Source organism: Sciurus carolinensis, chromosome 17 (assembly GCF_902686445.1).
Source record: "Sciurus carolinensis chromosome 17, mSciCar1.2, whole genome shotgun sequence".
NCBI classification, from domain to species: Eukaryota; Metazoa; Chordata; class Mammalia; order Rodentia; family Sciuridae; genus Sciurus; species Sciurus carolinensis.
In genome coordinates this window covers 23,504,474-23,526,355 of record NC_062229.1, presented here as the reverse complement: position 1 = coordinate 23,526,355, position 21,882 = coordinate 23,504,474, and the positions used below count along the sequence as shown (strand labels likewise).

At 35.8% G+C, this 21,882-nt stretch overlaps 1 protein-coding gene and 1 pseudogene across 2 annotated transcripts in view; one reads left to right on the top strand and one right to left on the bottom strand.

The window, feature by feature from the left end:
* Smarcc1 (SWI/SNF related, matrix associated, actin dependent regulator of chromatin subfamily c member 1) overlaps positions 1–21,882 on the bottom strand; it is a 164,623-nt gene that overhangs the window by 117,325 nt on the left and 25,416 nt on the right. For both annotated transcript variants that reach the window (XM_047532340.1, XM_047532341.1), the window contains exons 4-6: positions 16,093–16,174; positions 14,151–14,243; positions 9,884–9,953 (exon numbers count right to left, since the gene is read on the bottom strand). In XM_047532340.1, the coding sequence (XP_047388296.1) occupies positions 9,884–9,953; positions 14,151–14,243; positions 16,093–16,174 (245 nt within the window). The remainder of the gene's footprint in view (positions 1–9,883; positions 9,954–14,150; positions 14,244–16,092; positions 16,175–21,882) is intronic.
* LOC124969431 (polycomb complex protein BMI-1-like) lies at positions 20,644–21,609 on the top strand (annotated as a pseudogene).

Below are 21,882 nucleotides of genomic sequence, written 5' to 3'. Positions count from 1 at the left end.
AAAGAGCAAAAAAGCAAATCTTTCAGGTAAGTAAAACTGACTTTTTGACACCAGTTTCAAGGATAAATAGCCTCAGTCAGCTTCATGACCTAAAACTACAACCCCACATGCCATAAAGAAGAATAAAAATTATGGCATTTGCTAGTAAGTGGATGAAGTTGGAAAATATCATGCTAAATGAAATAGGCCAAGCCCAAAAAAACCAAAGGCCGAATGTTTTCTCTGGTAAGCGCATGACGATATAACAAGGGGTGGGAGTGGCAAGCGGAAGAATGAAGAACTTTGGATGGTGTAGAGGAAAATGAGGTGGGAGAGGGTGGGGGACAGAAAGATAGTAGAATGAAACAGACAGTATTACCCTATGTACATGTATGATTACATGAATGGTGTGACTACATTGTGTACAACCACAGAAATGAAAAGTTGTACCCCATTTGTGTACAATGAATCAAAATGCAGTCTGTAAAAATATAAAAGATTTAAAAAAAAAAAAAAAAAAAACAGCTCTTCTATACACCAAAAAAGAATTCACCGAAAAAAAAAAATCAGGAAAACAGTTTCATGCACAATGGCTTAAAAAATAATTAAAACATAAAAACATAAACCTAAGAAGAAATCTAACCAAGGTGAAAAAAACCTTTGTGATGAAAATTATAAAACACGACACTAAAAGATGGAAAGAACTCCATGTTCACAGCTAGGCAAATGAATACTGTTAAAATGACTATATTACCAAAAGATATCTACAGATTCAATGCAATCCCCATCAAAATATCAATGACAGGGCTGGGGATATAGCTCAGTGGGTAGAGTGCTTGCTTGCCTTGCAAGCACAAGGCCCTGGGTTCAATCCCCAGCACCGCAAAAAAAAAAAAAAAAAAAAAAAAATCAATGACATTCTTCACAGAACTAAAAAAAAAAAAAAAAAAAACCGTCAATTTCACACAGAAGAATAAAAGACCCAGAATAGCCAAAGCAGTCTAAGCAAAAAGAGTAATGCTAGAGGCATCACGATACCTGGTGTTAAATTATACTACAGAAACAAAAATAATAAGGATGGCATAAAAACAGACACACAGATCATTGAAACAGAAGATACAGACAAACCAACATACATACAGTCATCTGATTCTTCACAAAGGTATTGGAGAAAAGATAGTCTGTTTAACAAATTGGTGCTGGGAAAACTGGATATTTATATGTAGAAGAATGAAATTAGATCCCTTTCACTCTGCACAAAATGTACCTCAAATAGACCTAGGAAGGAAATGGGTTTGTAGCTCAGTGGTAGAGCACCTGCCTGGCATGTGTGAGGCACTGGGTTTGATCCTCAGCACCACATAAAAACAAATAAGTAAAATAAAGGTATTGTGTTCATCTACAACCAAAAAGTATTTAAAAAAAAAATACACCAGAAATTTTGCAATTAGTAGGAAAAAATACAGGATCAACATTCCAACATAGGTACAAGTGACAACTTCCTCAATGTGACTTTTAAAATTCAGGAAATAATACCAAGAAATAATAAATGGGATAGCAACAAATTAAAAAGCAAAGGAAACGAGAGTGAACAGAGAATGGGGAAAACATCTTGCCAGCTACTCTTTTGATAAGGAAGAATTCAAAAATCTTACCACAAATGTATGACCCAATTCATAAATGGACAAAACAAGGGCTGGGGTTGTGGCTCAGTGGTAGAGTGCTTGCCTAGCACGTGTGAGGCACTGGGTTCAATTCTCAGCACTACATTAAAAAAATAAAGATATTGTGTCCATCTACAACTGAAAATATTTAAAATAAATAAATAGGCAAACAAGCTAAAAAGACACTTCTCAGAAGAAATAAAAATAGCCACCAAATATATGAAAAAATGTTTAATGGTTTTAATAATGAGGGAAATGCAAATCAAAGCTACACTGAGATTTTACCTCACTCCACAGTCAGAACAGCAATCATCAAAAATACAAATAATAGCCAGTGTGCACATGCCTGTAATCCCAGAAACTCGGGAAGTTAAGGCAGAAGATCACAAATTCAAGGCTAATCTCAGCAACTTACTTGGCAAGGTCCTAAGAACCTAGCAAGACCCTGTCTCAAAATAAAGAACTGAAAGGGCTGATGTAGCTCAGTGGTAAAGCAGCCTCTGGGCTCAACCCCTAGCACCAAAAATAATAAACACTGGCAAGCACGTGGGGTAAAAGGAACATTTATATATTGTTGGTGAAATCATAAAATAGAATAATCACTATGGAAATCATTATGAAGGTTCCTCAAAATACTAGGAATGGAACTTCCATATGCCTCAGCTATACCACTCCTTGGTATTTATCCTGAAGAATTAAAGCCATCATATTTTAGCAATACATGCATACCCATGTTTACAGTCATGCAATTCACAACAGTCAAACTATGGAATCAGCCCAGGTGTCTATCAGTAGACCAATTGGGCTGGGTGCGGTGGCACACACCTGTAATCCCAGTGGCTTGGAAGGCTGAGGCAGGAGGATTGAGAGTTTAAAGCCAGCCTCAGCAAAACAGAGGTGCTAAGCAACTCAATGAAACCCTGTCTCTAAATAAAATACAAAACAAGGCTGGAGATGTGGCTCAGTGGTTGAGTGCCCCCAAGATCAATCTCTGGTATCCACCCAAAAAGAAGATGAATTGGTAAAGAAAATGGGACACAAGCAGTGGTGCACTCCTATAATCCCAGCGACTCAAGAGGCGGAAAGCAGGAGGATCACAAGTTCAAGAAAAGCCTCAGCAACTTGGAAAGATCACGTCTCAAAAAAAAAAAAAAAAAAAAAAAAAAAATACAGTTTAGTGGTGAATTGCCCCGGGTTCAAAACTCAGTATCTCATTTTAAAAAGGTGGTATATATACACAATGAAGTTTTACTCAGCCATAAAGAATGAATTAGACTGAGCATGGTGGCACACGCCTGTAATCCCAGAGGCTCAGGAGGCTGAAGTAAGAGGATTGCGAGTTCAAAGCCAGCCTCAGCAACGTAGTGAGGCCCTAAGCAACTCAGTGAGACCCTGTTTCTAAATAAAAATTTAAAAAAAGGGTTGGGGATGTGGCTCAGTGTTTAAGCACCCCTGGGTTCAATTACCAGTACAAAAAAAAAAAAAAAAAAAAAAAATTTAGGTCATTTTCAGGGAATTGGATGGAACTTGACATCATGCTATTAAACCAAACTGTCATGCTCAGAAAGCAAAGGGTCATATGTTTTCTCTCATATATGGAAGCTAAGAAGGAAAAATTTTAAAAAGGAAGCAGGGATCTCATGAAAACAGAAAACATGTAGAGGAGGGGGACCAGAGGACGGAGGAGGGAAGGAAAAGGAGAGATACCAGGGAATGAAACTGACAAGATTATATTATGTGGCATGAACAAATATGTAACAATGAAGTCCACTACTGTGCACAGTTATAACGCACCAATGAATAAAAGATATTAAAAAGACCAACAAAATTGACAAATCCTTTATAGTTACAGATGACATGATTTTATATGTAGAAAACTCTTAATGATTCCACAAAAAAAAAACCCAAGAAAACAAACAACAATAAAAACCAACAGTCCTGTTAAAATACATAAATAAAATTCACCTTGAAATTACAGAATAGTAAAGACACAAGAATCAGTTGACTGACAAGGCAACCTACAGAATGGGAAAATATATTTACAACGTATTAGATAAGGGAATAATATGTAAAATATAAAAAGAGCCTACAACTCAACAACAAAAATAATAATAATATGATTTAAAAATGGACTGGGTTGGGAGTAAAGCATTTGCCTAGCAGGTTCAAAGCCCTGGGTTCAATCCCTGCTTTGGTTATCAATCTGTCGATCAAATAAAAAGTAGACAACAGACTTCAATAGATATTTCTTCAAAGAAGATATACAAATGGTCAACAAGTACATGATGGTCAACATCACTAATTATCAGGGAAATTCATATCAAAACCACGAGATATCAGCTTACACCTGGTAAGAATGGTCACTATCAAAAAACCAAATTAACAAATATTGAAAATGATGCAGAGAAAATGGAAACTGTGCATTGCTAGCAGGAATGTAACATGGTGCAGCAGCTATAAAAAAGCAGTGTACAGGGTTCCTGAAAAATCTAAAAGTTATAGTATTGTTTATTGTGGTGATGGGAATCAAACTCAGGACCTCAAGGATGCTTGATAAGTAGTCTACCAGTGAGCTACATCCCTAGATCTAAAAATAGAATTAACAAACAATCCAGTGATGACACTTCCCAAAAGAATTAAAAATAGGATCTAAGAAGAAATGTTTGCACACCCATGTCCTTTACAACATTATTCACAATAACCAAGAGGTAGAAGCAACCACTGTTGATGGATAAACATAATGTGGTATATATAAACAATGAAATCCTGGCATATGCTACAACACTGATGAAACTTTATACCACTATGCCAAGTAAAATAAGCAGTCAACAAAACAGTAAATACTGCATAATTCCACTTACACAAGCCATACAAAGCAAACTTAGAGAAAGTAGTGTGGTGGTTTGTCACAGATGGGGAAAAAAGGAGAAAGGGAGTCATTATTCAATGGGTTATTATATAGTGTCTGTTTTGCAAGATGAAAAAGTTCTTTAGATCTGTGGTAAAAGATACACATTTAGCAACTGGGGCTGTAGCTCAGTGGCAGGGTGCTTGCCCAGCATGTGTGAAGAACTAGGTTCAATCCTTAGCACCACATAAAAATAAATAAATAAAATAATTATTTTAAAAAAAGACACACATTTTAAAATGTATGAAATAGTTGGGAATGGTGGCACATGGCTATAATCCCAACAGCTCAGGAGGCTGTGAATTCAAAGCCAGCCTCAGCAACTTAGCAAGGCCCCTAAGCAACTCAGCAAGACTGTCTCAAAAAATTAAAAAGGGATGAGGATGTCACTCAGTGGCAGACCACTCTTGGGTTCAATATCTGGTACCAAAAAAAAAAAGGTTGAAATAATAAATTTTACATGTTTTCTACCACAACTGTTTAAAATAGAAATGAAATACCTGCACTTGGTACAAAATGAATGAACCTTGAAACATTTATGCTAAATGCAAGAAGGGAGAAACAAAAGGTCATTATATGATTCACTTATATAAAATGTCTTGAACAGACAAATTCATGGAGTAAGAAAATATTTTAGTGGTCATCATGAATTAAGGTGAGGGGGAAAATAGGGAGTCTCTGCTTATGGGTATGCTTTCTTCTGGATTGAAAAGTAATGGTTGCACAACTCTGGGAATACACTAAAAACCAATAAATCATAAACCTTAAAAAGGGAGAATTTTATGGCACATGAGTTATATCTCTCTCTCTTTTTTTTTTTTTTTTTGGTACTGGGGATTGAACTCAGGGGTACTCCACCACTGAGCCATATCTCCAGTCCTTTTTTTTTTTTTAAACTTTTTATTTATTTGGAGTCACAGTCTCACTGAGTTGCTTAGCACCTTGCTGTTGCTGAGGCTGACTTGGAACTCGAAATCCTCCTGCCTCAGCCTCCCGAGTCACTGGGATTACAGGCATGCGTCACCACGCCCAGCTAAATAACATCTTAATGAAGCTGTTCTTAAGATATAAAGAACATGATTCGATGAGGAGGCTGTCATGAGAACAAACACAAAGAACAAAAAAGTGAACACTACAGAAATAAATTAGTTGAAAGTTGTACAGACTGAGTATTTCTCACGTGAAATGCCTAGGTCCAGAGTATTTCAGATTTTGGAATATATGCATAAATTTTACTATTTAAGCATCCCTAATCTGAAAATCCAAAGTCTATAATGCTATGCCTTAGCAATGAGCAACCTATAGAATATTTAACATGTTGACTTTTCTTTTTTTGTTTAATTGTTTTATCGTTACCACTGCTTTTACTAATTTTGCTTTTATTGTAACACCCTGTTTTGGGGGAGACAAGGTTTTACTAAGGTGCACAGGCTAACCTTGAACTTGCCATCCTCCTGCATCAGTCCCGAGTAATGTGGTCTACCATGCCCAACTATCTTAACCATTTCTAAAGTATACAGTTCACAAGTGTTACATAAAAATTGTGCAAAGCAATGTTCAGAGGTCTTTTAATTTTGCAAAACTAACAACTCTCCATGTCTCTTCTCCCTCCCTCAGTCCCTGGCAATCCCCATTCTACCTTCTGTCTCTCTGAACTGAACTATTCTAGTATCACACATAAGAGAAATCACAGTTCGTTCTTTTGTGATTGGTTTATTTCACTTAAAATAATGTCTTCTCCCATGTTATAATGTGTTAGGATTTCCTTTCACATTTTATTTCTTTTCATCCAAACAATTTATTTTGAGTTAGAGGTAGGCTACTTTACTGTTCTAATGAGTACTTTTCTTACATTACTTATTCTCATATCTGAGGAAGTACATCTTTCTGCAAAAACCAGTCCTTCCATCTATGTGCTTAAAACAATTCCTTTATTCTTTCCATATATTGCAAAAGTTTACTTTTGTGCCTCCCCTCCAATAAACTATAAAGCTACTACCAGAAAAATATGTCTCAGGCCCCTGCTGGGTACTACCTTCCACTTTCTTTCCACTGCCATACATTCTTAAAAAAATAGATGATTTGCTACCACTTTTAGAACTTTTTTCACTTGCAGTAAGTACTGAAATTTCATTCTCAGTGGTTCTTGATTGTTTGCTAACAAATTCAAATGCCTTTTGTCATCCTTTATTTTTATTTATTCCCCCCACCTCTCTCCCTCTTTCTTTTGTGGTGCTGGGAATTGAACCCAGGGCTTTGTGCATGTGAGGCAGGCACGCTACCAACTGAGTTACATCCCAGCCCTATTTTGATTTCTTTAAAGAACAACACTACTGCCTAGTTTCTACAACTTTAAAAATATATATATATAAATAAATATATATGTAAATATATGCATATTTAGTTGCCAATGGACATTTATTTCCTTTATTTATATATGGTGTTGAGAATTGAACCCAGTGCCTCACACATGCTAGGTAAGGGCTCTACCACTGAACTACGACCCCTGCCCTAGTTTCTACTTCTTAATGTGCTTTCCCTGTTCTTATTTTCCCATGACTTTTAAGATAATGGACTGTTTTAGTTTGATACCTAACTAATCTCCTTTGTTTTCTTGGCATGCAAGTTTATCTCATTCAATGACAAAATTCTCTTTCACACAGCAATCTGTTCAGAGATTTCTAATGGGTCTTCATATTTGACTTATTCTTTTTTTTTTTTCTTTGCGGTACTGGGGATTGAACCCAGGGCCTCAAGCATTCTACCGACTGAGCTATCTCCCCAGTCCTGACTTATTCTTTTTATATCCTAAATCCTAGAGATCAGCTCTCAAATTTTCCTAAAACAGCCATGGTTGTACATTTATTTCACCAAAATAATATATATTGTCTATTCTCTCTCTCATCCACCAAATGAACAAAAGGTTCTTTTAACCAGAACTCTCACCTAATATATACTTTCCCACTCTTAACTTTCATTACCCTGAGAGATATAACAAACTGCATACCGCTTTACCTCAAATTTCGTAATTTATTACATCTATGATTTTGCTTATATGCCCTGTCCATGCCATACTCAAAATCACTAATATTTAAGGTTCATTAAATATCACCTATTAGTTTTTAATTTTAGGTAATCCTTGTTTTAAAAAAAAATATTGCCATTATCAAGGTTTTTATAATGCAGCCCATAATATATTGTTGGTATTATCATCATCTGCACACTTACCTGGAACATGTACATATAAAGCCAGCATAGGGCCTAGCAGAGTCAATGACAGTCACTCTAAGATAAATCCAACAGTATACAGAATTAAACCTCATATAAAAATTATCTTCAAATATAAAAGAAGTTGTATTCAAATGCTAGCTCCTAATGATTACCCTGCTTATTTGATGATAATACCAACATACAGCAAAACTAGGATGTATTTAAAAAACAGAGCCAGATGCAGTGGTGCAAGTCTAATCTCAGTAACTCAGGAGGCTAAGGCAGGAGGGTTGCAAGTTTGAGACCAGACTCAGTAACTGAATGAGACACTGTCTCAAAATAAAAAATAAAATGGTTGGGGATATGGCTCAGTGGTTAAACACCTCTGGATTCAATCACCAGTAAAAATAAATAAATAGTAAAGGAACGAAAAAGGAAAAACTGTAACAAATACAATTCAAATCACACATAAAATTTAATTCTTTTTAAAAGTTCATAACTTATGGTTGGGAATATAGCTGAGTGGTTAAGTACTTGCCCAGCATGTAAAGATCTTTGGTGTGACGCCCTAGTACCATCCAGGGGAAAAAATTCATAACTTAAAAAGTTTTATACCAACCACACTAGAGATACTGTGTTAGCAACAGAATTAGTATCATACACAGCTATCCACCATCTCCACCTAGTGGCAAACAGTTGCCAATACCAAACAGGATAAATGCTGAAAAAACGTCAATTAACTACAAGCTACTAGATACAGAGTGATGTTTCTCCCTTTACAAAAAGATTAAGCAATCGTTTCTTAGATTTGATATCAAACATATAATCAATTCACTCTCCTTTTCCCCCTCAAAAGATTAAATTCTCATGATCATTTATTAAATGTCTGTATGGTCTGTAGTTAGGTTCCCTCCTTTCATTCTTAGTATTTATTATTTGTCCTTTCTTTTTTTCTCCCTTGTGTGCACAGCAACCTATGCTAAGTTGTTCAAAGAATCACTGGCATTGCTGAGAATCCCATTATTGAATATTTTCTAATTCATTAATTTCTACTTCATTATTTTTTCTTTAGATTTAATTCTCAATTATTCTTCTAAGATGTTTGAACATACTTTTTTTGGTCTTTTTTCTTTCCTAATATGTGCATTTAAAGATACATGTCGGGCTGGAGAGATAGCTCAGTTGGTAGAGCGCTTGCCTTGCAAGCACAAGGCCCTGGGTTCAACCTCTCAGCACCGCAAAAAAAAATAAATAAATAAAATAAAAATATAAATAAATAAAGATACATGTCGTGGGTTTAAGCATTAGCTTACACTGTATCTTACAAAATTTATTGTTGTTATACTCAGCTCTTTTTTATTATTTCTCAGTCAAAAGATTTTGTTTTCAGTATAATTTCTTCTTGACCCATGGATTATTTAGCAATATATTTCTTAAATGTTCAAATACACATCCAGCATAAATATTAGAATCAGGGAAAAAAAAAAAAAACACTCTGTAAGGGTATTAACCATTCAAATATGATATAATTTGGTTTGTCATATAAAAGTCCTGCTGGAATGTGCCGAGTTTACCAGAAGATTTGATTGTGGTATACCTACAGACCTATTTCTTATTATAAATTAATTTTTTATGTATTTCAACTTGGTTCTTTGGAAGGATGGCTAGCACATGTAAGTTTCTGTAGGTCTAATAAACTGTGCCCACTTCTGAAATCATTTTTCAGACCAAGTTAAACATCAAAAATCAAACCAATGGAAATTCACCAAACTAGTATCTTACTATTGGACTCTGTCGACAACCAGTCAACTATTTTCTTCCTCAAGATATTCCTCTATTTTGCTATTTCTGTTTTCAGAACACAAAAGACAGCAAATATTAACAAGGTAAATTCATAAAGAATGCTTAAAGAGAATTGTCAACAAAGAAAAGTTGGACAAAACAAAGTTAAGGAGTGCAGTTCTCTGTTTAGAGAACAAAATACTACATATTTAAATAGAATGTGAAATTTAATACTTAAAAGTCACTTTAAAAGCTGTATATATTATTTAAACTTCTTCTGATATGATATAAAGCCATATATATGATGTATGAGTTTATTAGTTCACAGAAACTAACTTACCATCCTCTTGTGAGGAAGGATATGGATAAATGTGGTGGGAAGCTTTTGACTTCTCCTCAGTAAATGTTCCCTGGAAAGCAAATGAACAAATTACATAAAAATGTAACACATAGCAAGTGAACTATGAGATATTAGTTAAAAATTCCCTAAGAATTACAAAAGCATTCATTTATTTCTATTCTAAGACTATATTATTTTTCATAAGAAAAAGGGATAGTAACAACAATGGAAGGTATAGTCTATAGACATCCAAGTTGAGTATACCTTATCCCAAATGTTTGGGACCTGAAGTGTTTCAGATTTCTAAGTTTTTCAGATGTTGGAATATTGGCAAAGATCTTACCAGTGGAGCATCACTGATCTAAAAATCAAAATGCCCACAAATTCAAATCTTTTTGAGTATTATGTTGGCACTCAAAATGTTTCATACTTCAGAGTATTTCAAAATTCACAGTTTCAAATTAGGGATATTCTGCCTTTACTTCTTAGTACTTCTCTAAGTATCTCTCTGTGAGTATTTCTAACTAATTCTTAAAATTGCTCCAAAACTATTATCATCATTAACTGATGTGAATTAATGCAGGTTTTATGGCCCTGAGCCATAAGTTTGGGCTACATAGATATATAATGAGACATGTGAAATGATTCCTCCAACCCCCCCCCATATGTATATATACACAAATACACACACACACACACACACACACACACACACACATATGCTACCATTGTAGTTTTAAGTCAATGTTGGAATACTAACGGATATAAAAACTAAAGTCAAGTTATAGCTAGGTCACAGCCAGAATACTGTATATAGTCGATAGAACATATTTGGAAGCAATTTAGGTCAAAATGTGTTCATTCTAGAGACCATAAGATCAATGGAAAGTCTTATAATCAGTTGTTAAGCAGCACCTCAATACATTCTTTGAAGTGTTTCTTTCTCATCCCCACCCTCACCCCAGTACTGGGGATTGAACCCAGGGTTGCTCTAGCACTGAGCTACATCCTCAGTCCTTTTTATTTTGAGACAGATCTCAGAAGTTGCAGAGGTTGGCCTGGAACTTGTAATCCTCCAACTTCAGTCTCTTAAGTAGCTGGGATTAATACATGTGCCACAGTACTTGGCTATATTTCTTTTTTCACAATGAATATTTACTAATTATTACAATCAGACAAACAGTAATGCTTCATCCAAGAATTCTAAAATTTAAAAATTTGGAGCTGAGTTAGCTGCCTCATAAGAAGGAATTCTCAATTGCTGATTTTTTTTAAATTAATTAATTGATTGATTGATTTTTGGTGGTGCTGGGGAATCAAATCCTAGGCCTTGAGCATGCTAGGCAAGCACTCTATCAACTGAGCTATATCCCCAGCCCAGTTGAAACATTTTGAGTACATTTTTGAACAGCCACCAGAGGGGAGAAAGGGATCTCAATATTCAATGAGTCAGAGGCAACAGACAGAAAAGTGCATGCTGGCCTATACAACCTATCAGACAGTCCTGGATTTGAACCTTAGCTTTATATACTACTTGCATGACATGCAACAATTAATTTTTATACATCAATGGCATCATGTAAATGGAATGATAATAATGCCTATATCATAAATTTTATGTTAGGACCTAATTAATGGAGGCAATTACCTAAGAATAGTGACAGCATACCGTAAGTGCTCAGTGTGAGTTGTTAATGCACATGAAATGCTCAAGTAAAGCCCTGATTGTCAGTATTCCAAAATGGTACCATTTTTACCTCCTGAGGTTTCTCTTTTCTAAGAAATTAGGGATGGGGTATAATTCAGTGGTAATTCAGAGTCTCAAACTCTAAGAAATTAGGGATGGAGTGTCATTCAGTGGTAGAGCCTAGCATGTGCAAGGTTCAGTCCCAAGCACCAGAAAAAAAGATTCTATAAAACCAGCCAACACTACTACCCACTCAAGAGTATATCTAGCTAACCAGGTGTGGTGGCTCACATCTATAATCCCAGAGGCTTGGGAGGCTGAGGTGGGAGGCTGAGGCAGGAGGATCAAGAGTTCAAAGCCAACATCAGCAGCTTAGTCAGGCCCTGTCTAAATAAAATACAAAATAAGGCTGGGGATGTGGCTCAATGATTAAGTGCACCTGGGTTCAATCCCCAGTTCCCCCACTCCATGCCCCCCAAAAAAGTATGCCTAGCCAACATTCACAAAGTCATATTTTTTAGGAAGTATTACAGCCAAATTTTTACTGTTTACTGTATAAAAATAAGTCTTTCCCAGAATGATCTGGAAGTCTTGAGTAATTTCAGCTTGAAGGAATGAACCAGCAAGTTAATTCTATTTCTGCCCTTTTAACAGTCCACACCTAATTAAGCTATACTTGACAGTCAGTCCAATAAACAAATATTCCAAAACAAAAAAAGGTAGCTAAAGATCTACTAAAAGTAATTCTGTGGGCTTATATTATGGTTCAGTGGTGGAGCACTTGCCTAGCACACACAAGGCTCTGGGTTCGATCCTCAGCACCACATATAAAAATAAATAAAGTTATTATTTAAAAAATCCACTTTAAAAAACAAAAAATAGGGCTGGAGTTGTGGCTCAGTGGTAGAGTGCTTGCCTGGCATGTGTGAGGCCCTGGGTTTGATACTCAGCACCACATATAAATAAATAAAAGATCCACTGAAAACTAAAAAAAAAATTTAAAAAATAGAATAAAATAAAAAAATAAAAATAAAAATAAAAAACAGAGAGTAATAATGTGCTGGGAGTGGTGCCATACATCAGTAATCCCAGCAGCTTGGGAGGCTGAGGCAGGAGGATCACAAGTTCAAACCAGCAACTCTTATTTTTTTTTTAGTTGTAGATGCACACAATACCTTTATTTTATTTATTTATTTTTATGTGGTGCTGAGGCTCAAACCCAGGTCCTCCCATGTACTATGCAAGTGCTCTACCCCTAAGCTGCAACTCCAGTCCTAGCTGCGGTAACTTAGCAAGGCCCAAGCAACTCAGAGAGATCCTGTCTCAAAATAAAAAAGGAAAATAAAATGAAAATGGGCTGGAGATGTGATTCAGTGGTTAGGCACCCTGGATTCTATTCCTGGTACTCCACCCCCCAAAGTAATAATGCTAGTGAAAAGAAACAGACTTCACACTGCTCCATCTGATAGCACAATAATACTACCTTTCTCTGTGTTTGACAAAGATGTCACGTGTAAATGGCTATACAAAAATCTATAAATGTAAGCAGTGTTTGAAAAATCTGCTTTCAAAACATGGAAGATATTTTACTAAATGCTAAAACACATTTCACCTGGTAATCTTTTGTACATCAGGGAAGGAAAAAAATACTTAATGAGGCTTCTCAACTAATCCTAGAGATCAATAAAACTATAAAACACAAATGATGTTGTTCCAAAAAACTATCTTGTACCTGAGTGTCCTCTGCTAGTTTAGCATGCCATGGGTTTTGTTACAGTTTAACCATACATAACCAAAAACCTAGCAGTAAATACCAAAGATTCAGCCTAAAATGAAGTTAGTGAAAGGGGTTTAAAATATCAGAAGATAGCATTATTTGAATCAAAAACATATACAATTGTACTGAGGACAAAGCTCAAGAATAGAGTTGGCTGGCTAGCATGTACAAGGCCCTTGGGTTCATTCCTGAGAACTGAAAACACATACACTTATTGGGAAAGTAGTTTAGCTTTGTTTTGAGACAGGATCTCACCCAGGTGGGTCTCTAACTCATGGATCCAGGTGAACCTCCTGCCTCAGCCTTCTGAGTAGCTGGGACTTCAGGCAATCACCACAATGTCTGACTAGAAAGCAGTATTTTTTTTTTTTCAGTCATTGTTAAAGAAACACATATTTAAATACAATACGTATAACAGGGTAGGGTGGGTAAGTTTACTTGAAGTATATTTCATCTCCTACTAACACATATCCTACTACCAACAATTCTGTCAAAAAAACTCTCTCTGTGGTTGTTTTCTGTGATTTAGAGTTCTGGGATGTGGAATATACTAGTTTCCTTATGTAAGTATACTCTGCTATAAGACTATGATGATATAAGACTATGATGATTCCATACCAGTGGACTTATTAAATGCTCCCTGGGCATTTAGGATAGGGGGAAAAAAAAGAAAAAAACCTCAATACTGAAAGAGAGAAAATTTTCTTTTAATGCAGAAATATACAGAAATCCAAAGATATTATGGTTGATATTTCTTAGAAGCATGCACTACACAATGTTTCTGAAGTGATTATGTCTATTACCTGATGTCGCTTGATGATATCTTTCAATTTGTTAGCCAACTTCAGATCAATGTCTGGAATGAGGTAGATGTTGGGTCTGGTCAGACAATTGTTCTGAGGAAAAAAGAATAAACTTTGAAATTGTACCATTTTAAAATAATGTAACAATATTCATCCATTACCACAATGGCAAAAACAGGTGTTTATATTCCCACTTCTTAAAGCATGAAGGTATGCTTTTTAAAAATAATACATTATACATTCTTTTTTGCAGTACTAGGGATTGAACTCAGGGCTGTACTTACTAGGCAAGCACTCTATCTCTGCACTACATCCTTAGTCCTTTTTTTTTTTTTTTTGTACTGGGGATTGAACCCAGGGGCACTTAACTACTGAGCTACAACCACAGCCCTTTTTATTTTTATTTATTTTTTTTTTTTTGCGGTGCTGGGGATCGAACCCAGGGCTTTGTGCTTACAAGGCAAGCACTCTACCGACTGAGTTATCTCCCCAGCCCCTTTTTTATTTTTTGAGATAGAGTCTCATTAAGTTGCTTAGAGCTCCCTACATTGCTGAAGCTGGCCTGGAATTTGTGATCTTCCTGTGACTCCCAAATCTCTGGGATTATAGGTACATGCAACCCACCTAGCGGAAAGATATACTTTGATGTACAATTAAAGTCTTATCTCAGAAGAAAACACAGGTGACCCAGTAGACCACTTCAAAAATCTCTCTGCAGCTGGCTGTATTTGAACAGAAAACTGTTAAGAATCATGACTTAAGGAAACTCAGCACATTAAACTCATTAAGGTATCATACCAAATTGCCAGATTAATCCTCCTAGCCAATTTTACCTGAAATTATTAAATGTCAGATTTTTCTAACTACATCTTTGATTTGGGAACTAATTACAGCTCTTCCATCCAATTTCTAATCTTAAAAATGGCAATAAATTGGGGCTAGGGAGATAGCTCAGTTGGTAGAGTGCTTGCCTTGTAAGCACAAGGCCCTGAGTTCGATCCCCAGCACCTAAAAAAAAAAAAAAAAAAAAAAAGGCAATAAATCACGTTTATTAACATCTCAAATCACAACCAAAATGCAACCAACAAACAAAACACATCCAATTATTCTGCCAGCTAACAGTTAATGGATAAACAACAAAAAATTAAATATTGTTTAATTTTTGCCAGGTACTTTTCCCCAGAAAGGTTAATTCAATGAACACTATAAACTAGTAGTCAATAAAAACATGGGAGCAGTCTAGGGATATAGCTCAGTGATAGAACACATGCCCAGAATGGGTGAGGCCTTTGGTTCAATCCCCAACACCACAAAACAAAAACTAGAAGACGCAATGAAGAAAAACAAACTAGGTTATATTCTCATCTAGGTTACAATCTAGTTAGGGAAATAAGTATTTATGGCACAATCATGGAACAAATCCAAGGAAAAAGACTACAAACCCAAGTGTCCAGCAATAGAGAGGGTTTATATCAAATGAAGTAAAAGTGATTTGAATAATGGATAAGGTGACATTAATGAAGGGAAAAAACCATAGATTATTTCACAAGAAGACTGACAGTCTTAAAATGACAACAACATTAACATATCTAACAAAACAATATATTTCAGAAAAAATTTATTCTTTTGATCTTTTATAAGTCCAATATAACAAATTGTAGAACTGAAAGTATATTTAAGAAAAAAAATGTTATGCTATTTATTATTTGGTACTGGGGATTTAACCCAGGGGTACTTTAACACTGAGCTACATCTCCAGTCCTTTTTATTTATTTAGAGATAGGGTCTCACTAAGTTACTTAGGGCCTCACTAAATTGCTGAGGCTGGCCTTGAACATGTGATCCTCCTGTTTCAGCCTCTACAGTCACAGGGAATACAGGCATGGGTCACTGTGCCCAGCTTTAAAGAAAAAAATTTTAATAACCTAACTTTCCAAGTTACCTGCACCAATGTTTTCTCGATGTTCATAAACATTTCAACATTCCGATCCATTCGGGATGGATTCTGCAGATCAAATCTCCGCCTAAAAGAGAAGAAAATCATTAGAAGATTGTCTCCCACCGTAAACACAAATGAAAACTTGATTTCAGAATTAAAGCAAATAAATCAGAAAGACTTAGTAACCAAAATAGCACTCTACAAAATGTTCAAAAGTATTCTCTCAATAGTGTAAGAAAGTAGCACTAATACTTTCATAAAAGAGATGACATTAAACCAAAGGGTAGCAAGGGCACTAATTCAGGCACAAAATACTAAGTTGAATACAGAGTTCCTGTGAGAAGCAGGTTTATAGTTAAATTTATGAACATGGAGAGCAACAGATACTAACAAAGTTTTAGGATGATTTTCTGGAGGAACCACAAACCACACTTTGTGTTCCCGAAACATTTGTTTTGCCAGGGGTCTAGACTCATCCCCTGCTTTCTACACAGGTAGGGTTTGATACTGTTAACTGCACTTGCTCAGGATCCATTGGGCTCTCATTTATTGAAGATGCAGGTTTTTTCAGTTTTATCTTCAACATCAGTAGGCAACATTTACTATTTTGGTCACATTTGCTTTTCTGCTACGTCAGAACACCCCGAATTTCCTTTTGAGAACCATTTCTCTATGTCTCCACCCATGTGGATTATAGATTGGATGGGAGCTCCTCATTGTTCTCCAGAGGCAGCACATATGACCAAGGCCTGACTAATCAGGAGTGGGCAGATAAGCCAAATGGTTTCAAGGATCTATCTAGGAGGTGGGGTGAGGACCTCCCCCAGGGGGTATAAAAGATAGTGGAATGAGACAGACATCATCATCCTATGTACGTGTATGATTACACGAATGGTGTGAATCTACATCATGTACGATTACACAAATGAAAAGTTGTACCCCATTTTTGTACAATGAATCAAAAGGCAGTCTGTAAAAAAATAAATAAATAAAAGTATCTAGGAGGCAGAGAGACAAGTAGCCCTCTTCTTTGTTCTAAAACCACCTTGTAGGCTAACAGCCTAGAATTGCCAGGTGGAAGAGAGTGAAGTCAACAGATTGAGGAAGAGCTGGGAAATGAAAGAAACAGTCCTGATAATATCATTTGGGTTCCTGGATCCAGTGAGGCCTGAAAAACATCCTGACTTTTCAACCAGACCAAACCAAACCCTTTGACTACGTTAACTTGAGTGTCTGTAACTTGCAACAGGAAGAATCATAATGGATACTGAATCTGACAATCAGCCTGTGCACCTTTTGGGTCAACTATGGTAGCTTGTATCATAGTTCCTTTGAATTTTCTTTTTATTTTTAAAAATATTTTCATTTATTTCTTCTTTAAAAAATATATAATAAATCTTTGTGATTTTTTTTCAGAAAATAGAAGAGATGACATAAGAACTACCATAGTCAAAATGAAGTACCAATTCCAAGAAGTATTTCATTTTCCTTAAATCAAAGATTATTTACATCATAAAGAAAAGTAGGGGCTGGGGATATAGCTCAGTTGGTAGAGTGCTTGCCTAATATGCACAAGGCCCTGGGTTCAATCCCTAGCACCACAAAAAAAAAAAAAAAAAAAGTAGTCCACAGATCCAAAGACAGGGAATCACCATACTACACTTTAAGAATAAGGAAAGTTTGGGCTGGGGTTGTGGCTCAGTGGTAGAGCACTTGCCTAGCATGTGTGAAGCACTGGGTTCAATTCTCAGTACTGCATATAAATAAATAAACAAGATACAACTAAAAATATTAAGGGGCTGGGGTTGTGGCTCAGTGATAGAGTGCTCGCTTAGTCTGTGTGAGGCACTGGGTTCGATCCTCAGCACCACATAAAAAGAAAAAATAAAGTTATTTTTAAAAAAATTTAAAAAAAAAAAAAAAAAAAAAAAAAAGCAAAGTTTGCTGGGTGTAGTATGCATGCCTATAATCCCAGATGTTCAGGAGCCTAAGGCAGGAAGATCACAAATTCAAGGCCAGCATGGGCAACTTAGCAAGACCTTGTCTCAAAATAAAATAAAAAGGGCAAGGAATGTAGCTTAGAAGTAGAACAGCCCTTGTTCAATCTCCAGTACTACAAACACACACACACAATAAGGGAAATTATCTACTTTACATGTGCTTAAAATTCACCTTTTCAAATTCAATAGTATCTTATATTCTCTTCAATCAAGGAAAGCAGATTGGATATTCTGGTATAGTTTGTAAGATACCTGTTATAAACAGGTAAGATTTCTCTAAATTTCTAACTGGCTACAGTAATGTTCAAGAGTAGAAAATTAATTATCCCATCATCTGTGATCATGTGAGAGCTAGAAGTATCCCAAACCTTTAAAGTACCAATAAGAGGTACATAGTAAGGACTGGGGATATAGCTAAGTTGGTAGAGTCTTGCCTTGCAAGCATAAGGCTCTGGGTTCAATCCCCAGCGCTGCTAAAAAAAAAAAAAAAAAAAGAGGTACATAGTAATGACAACGTGATCTATGTAAAGTCAAATTCAAGTGCCCATCTTTCTTCCACAGAAAGTCTAAGAGGCATGCAATGGAAAGTTACAGCTATCAAAAATTAAAGGTGAACAGAGTGCTTGAACTGACAAATCAGTCACCCCTTTCCACTGTGATCACATCATATAGAAATACTCACATAATTTTTCTAAGCTCCATAGCTTTTCCATCATACCACCCACTTAATGGACTTGATACTATCGCTTCTAGACTTATTCTACAAGTCACTTCCTCTATGAAACTATTCCTTTTTCTTCTTTCATGTTCTTAATACATCCTGAGCACAATGCTATTACAGTCTCATAACAGAACAATCCTGTTGGCAAAACAACTCATTACATGCCTTGGGGATAAGAACCAGGTTCTTTAAAAATTTTCCCATGTAGCCCTAGGGGTTAGCAGAATGTATGGCTATATAAACAAACTACTAAATAAACTAATATTTATTATGATCAAGAACTAAAATACATTATAACTTTAAAACTAATGTGCTAGGGTGAGACTGAAATGTTTCCTAAAATAATTCCAACTAAGAAATTAAGCAAAGGATTAAAAAAAAGAAAAGAAAAAAGCACCAAAACAGGTAATTTTAATATACTTACCATATCTTTAAAAATAGATTTTATAAATACAAAGGACCTATGTCCTTAGTAATCTTATCTTGATTTAATCTTGTATAGAACTTTGCTTTTACTACTTGTTTAGTTTTGAATATCTCCTTTTCCTAACTTCTAAGGAAAGGGTAGGTTAGCCTTACAAAGCAGTTTCCTCTGAAAGGACAAAAGATTATCATGCAACTAGAAGGGAAAATCCCATTTTAGCTGAAGTCTCCCACTGGTTCTTCAGCACAATAAAAAGGGAGAGATGTGAGTATCTTCCTTTCATAAAGAAGAGGACACTCACAGGGTCCTGATAACAGAAGAACTATACCTAGAAGCACATCACTTATAGAATTACTTAAACAAGAACTTGCTCATTTTCATAGAAACTGCTTCCTTAATACAAGATTGAAATAGGCTGAGTAGAATTATCTTCATTAGAAATCTGAGAAATAATCTGAAAGTAGTCATTAAAAATGTATGACTGGATGAATTTATCTGCAAATGGACACAGAAACTAAATGAATCTGTTAATAGAAAAAGAATCAAGAATTTTTCTTGGGGCTGGAGTTGTGGCTCATTGGTATAGCACTTGCTTAGCAAGTGTGAGGCACTGGGTTCGAGTCTCAGCACCACATATAAATAAATGAGTAAAATAAAGGTCTATCAACATCTAAAAAAATTAAAATAGAATTTTTCTGTTTCCAATTGTTGATAAGTTTCTCTTTATAAAAGAAGTTCAGTGAACAAGAAAAGAACAAAGTAATACTCTTTAACAATGAATAATTTATAAAACAATAAGGATCTATATATAACGGAATATTCCAATTTTCAAAATTAAGAAAAATGCCATTTTGTAAAGCTGTAATGAAGTGATCACACTAGGTACCAAACATCCATGTGTGTCCATTACAAAGAGAAACAACCAAAAATTATATACCCGCTCATGGAGGAAAACCGTACTATCTCTGAAGTACTATTACAAAAAGAATTCAACTGAATCTGACAATCCTCTAGATCTAACTAACCCTCAGTTTATTAAAATTTAAAAGACCACGCTAAATGATTTCCTGCAAAATCCAAGACATACACAATCCTATAAGCTGACTTTAAAGTGTGTATGTATTAAAAAAAAAAAAAAAAAAAAAAGCTCTCCCCCGAGTGCGGAGGCGGAAGAGGCAGCAGCCCAGGCGGAGGAGCAGGAGGAGACCCGGTTCGGGAGGCAACATGAGCCTAGCGCGGGGGCTGCGACTCCCCTTGGCTGCGCTCCTTGCCGGCTGACAGCAGCGACTGCAGCTCGCTTCAAGATGGCCGCTTGGCTCACACTCATTTTCTGCTGAAGGACTTTAACTATCATTGTCTTTTCTGCCTGCTTCGATCGCCTCTCGCTGACTGCTTTTTCCGGGATCTTTCATCAAGCAGAAATGCATCTAACAATCAGAATTAAGATCATGGAGCTAAATCCCCACCTATGTGTGCTTTGTGGAGGGTACTTCATTGATGCCACAACCATAAAAGAATGTCTACATCCCTTCTGTAAAACATATTTTATATGTTACCTGGAGACCAGCAAGTATTGTCCTGTCTCTGATGTCCAAGTTCACAAAACCAGACCAATGCTGAATATAAGTTCTGATAAAACAAATTAGTTTCAGGGTTTTTCAAAAATGAAATGAAGAGAAGGAGGGATTTTGATGCAGCTCATCCTCCAGCTGATGCTGCCAATGGCTCTAATGAAGATAGAGAAGTTGCAGGCGAAGATAAGAGAATTATAACTGATGATGAGATAATAAGCTTATCTATTGCATTCTTTGACCAGAATAGATTGTATCAGAAAGTAAACAAAGACACAGATAAGTCTAAGGAGGATGTGAATGATAAAAGATATTTAGGATGCCAAGCAACAATGACTGTGATGCACTTAATAAAGTTTCTCAGAAGTAAATGGACATACCTAATACTTTGCAGATTGATGTTATGTATGAAGAGGAACATTTGAAGGATTACTATACACTAATGGATATTGCATACATTTATACCTGAAGAAGGAATGATCCACTTCCTTTTAAATATAGAGTTCCAACTACTTGTAAAATAATGAAGATCAGTCACCAGAGGGATGGACTGAAAATGCTGGAGAACTGGAAAGTGACTCTGGGGGTGACAAGGCCGACAATCCAGCAGGAAGTATTCCCTCTACCTCTTCTTGTTTGCCTAGCCCCAGTACTCCAGTGCAGTTTCCTCATCCACAGTTTCCTCACATTTCCACTACTATGAAAGGAACCAGCAATAGCCCAGGGGTAACTACCAATCTTTCCTTTGCCAACAGACCTCGAAAATAATCAGTAAATGAGTCGTCAGCAACTTCATCTGGTTGATTCCTGAGACTATTAAGGAAAAAAATTTTAAACTCATGATTTATATAGATATCTTCATGCATTACAGTTTTATAGATGCTAATACACCTATCGTCCAAATTTGCTTTCTTTTGTAGTAACATTAAATTTGACTATAAAAGATGGACTAGGTGTGATAGTTGTATGGACTTTAATTGAAAAGAAAGGTTGTTCCTATAAAGAATTGGATTCTGAGAAGGCAGGCAAGGTTTTTTGTTTTTGTTTTGTTTTATTTTGTTTTTCTGTGTGTTAGGA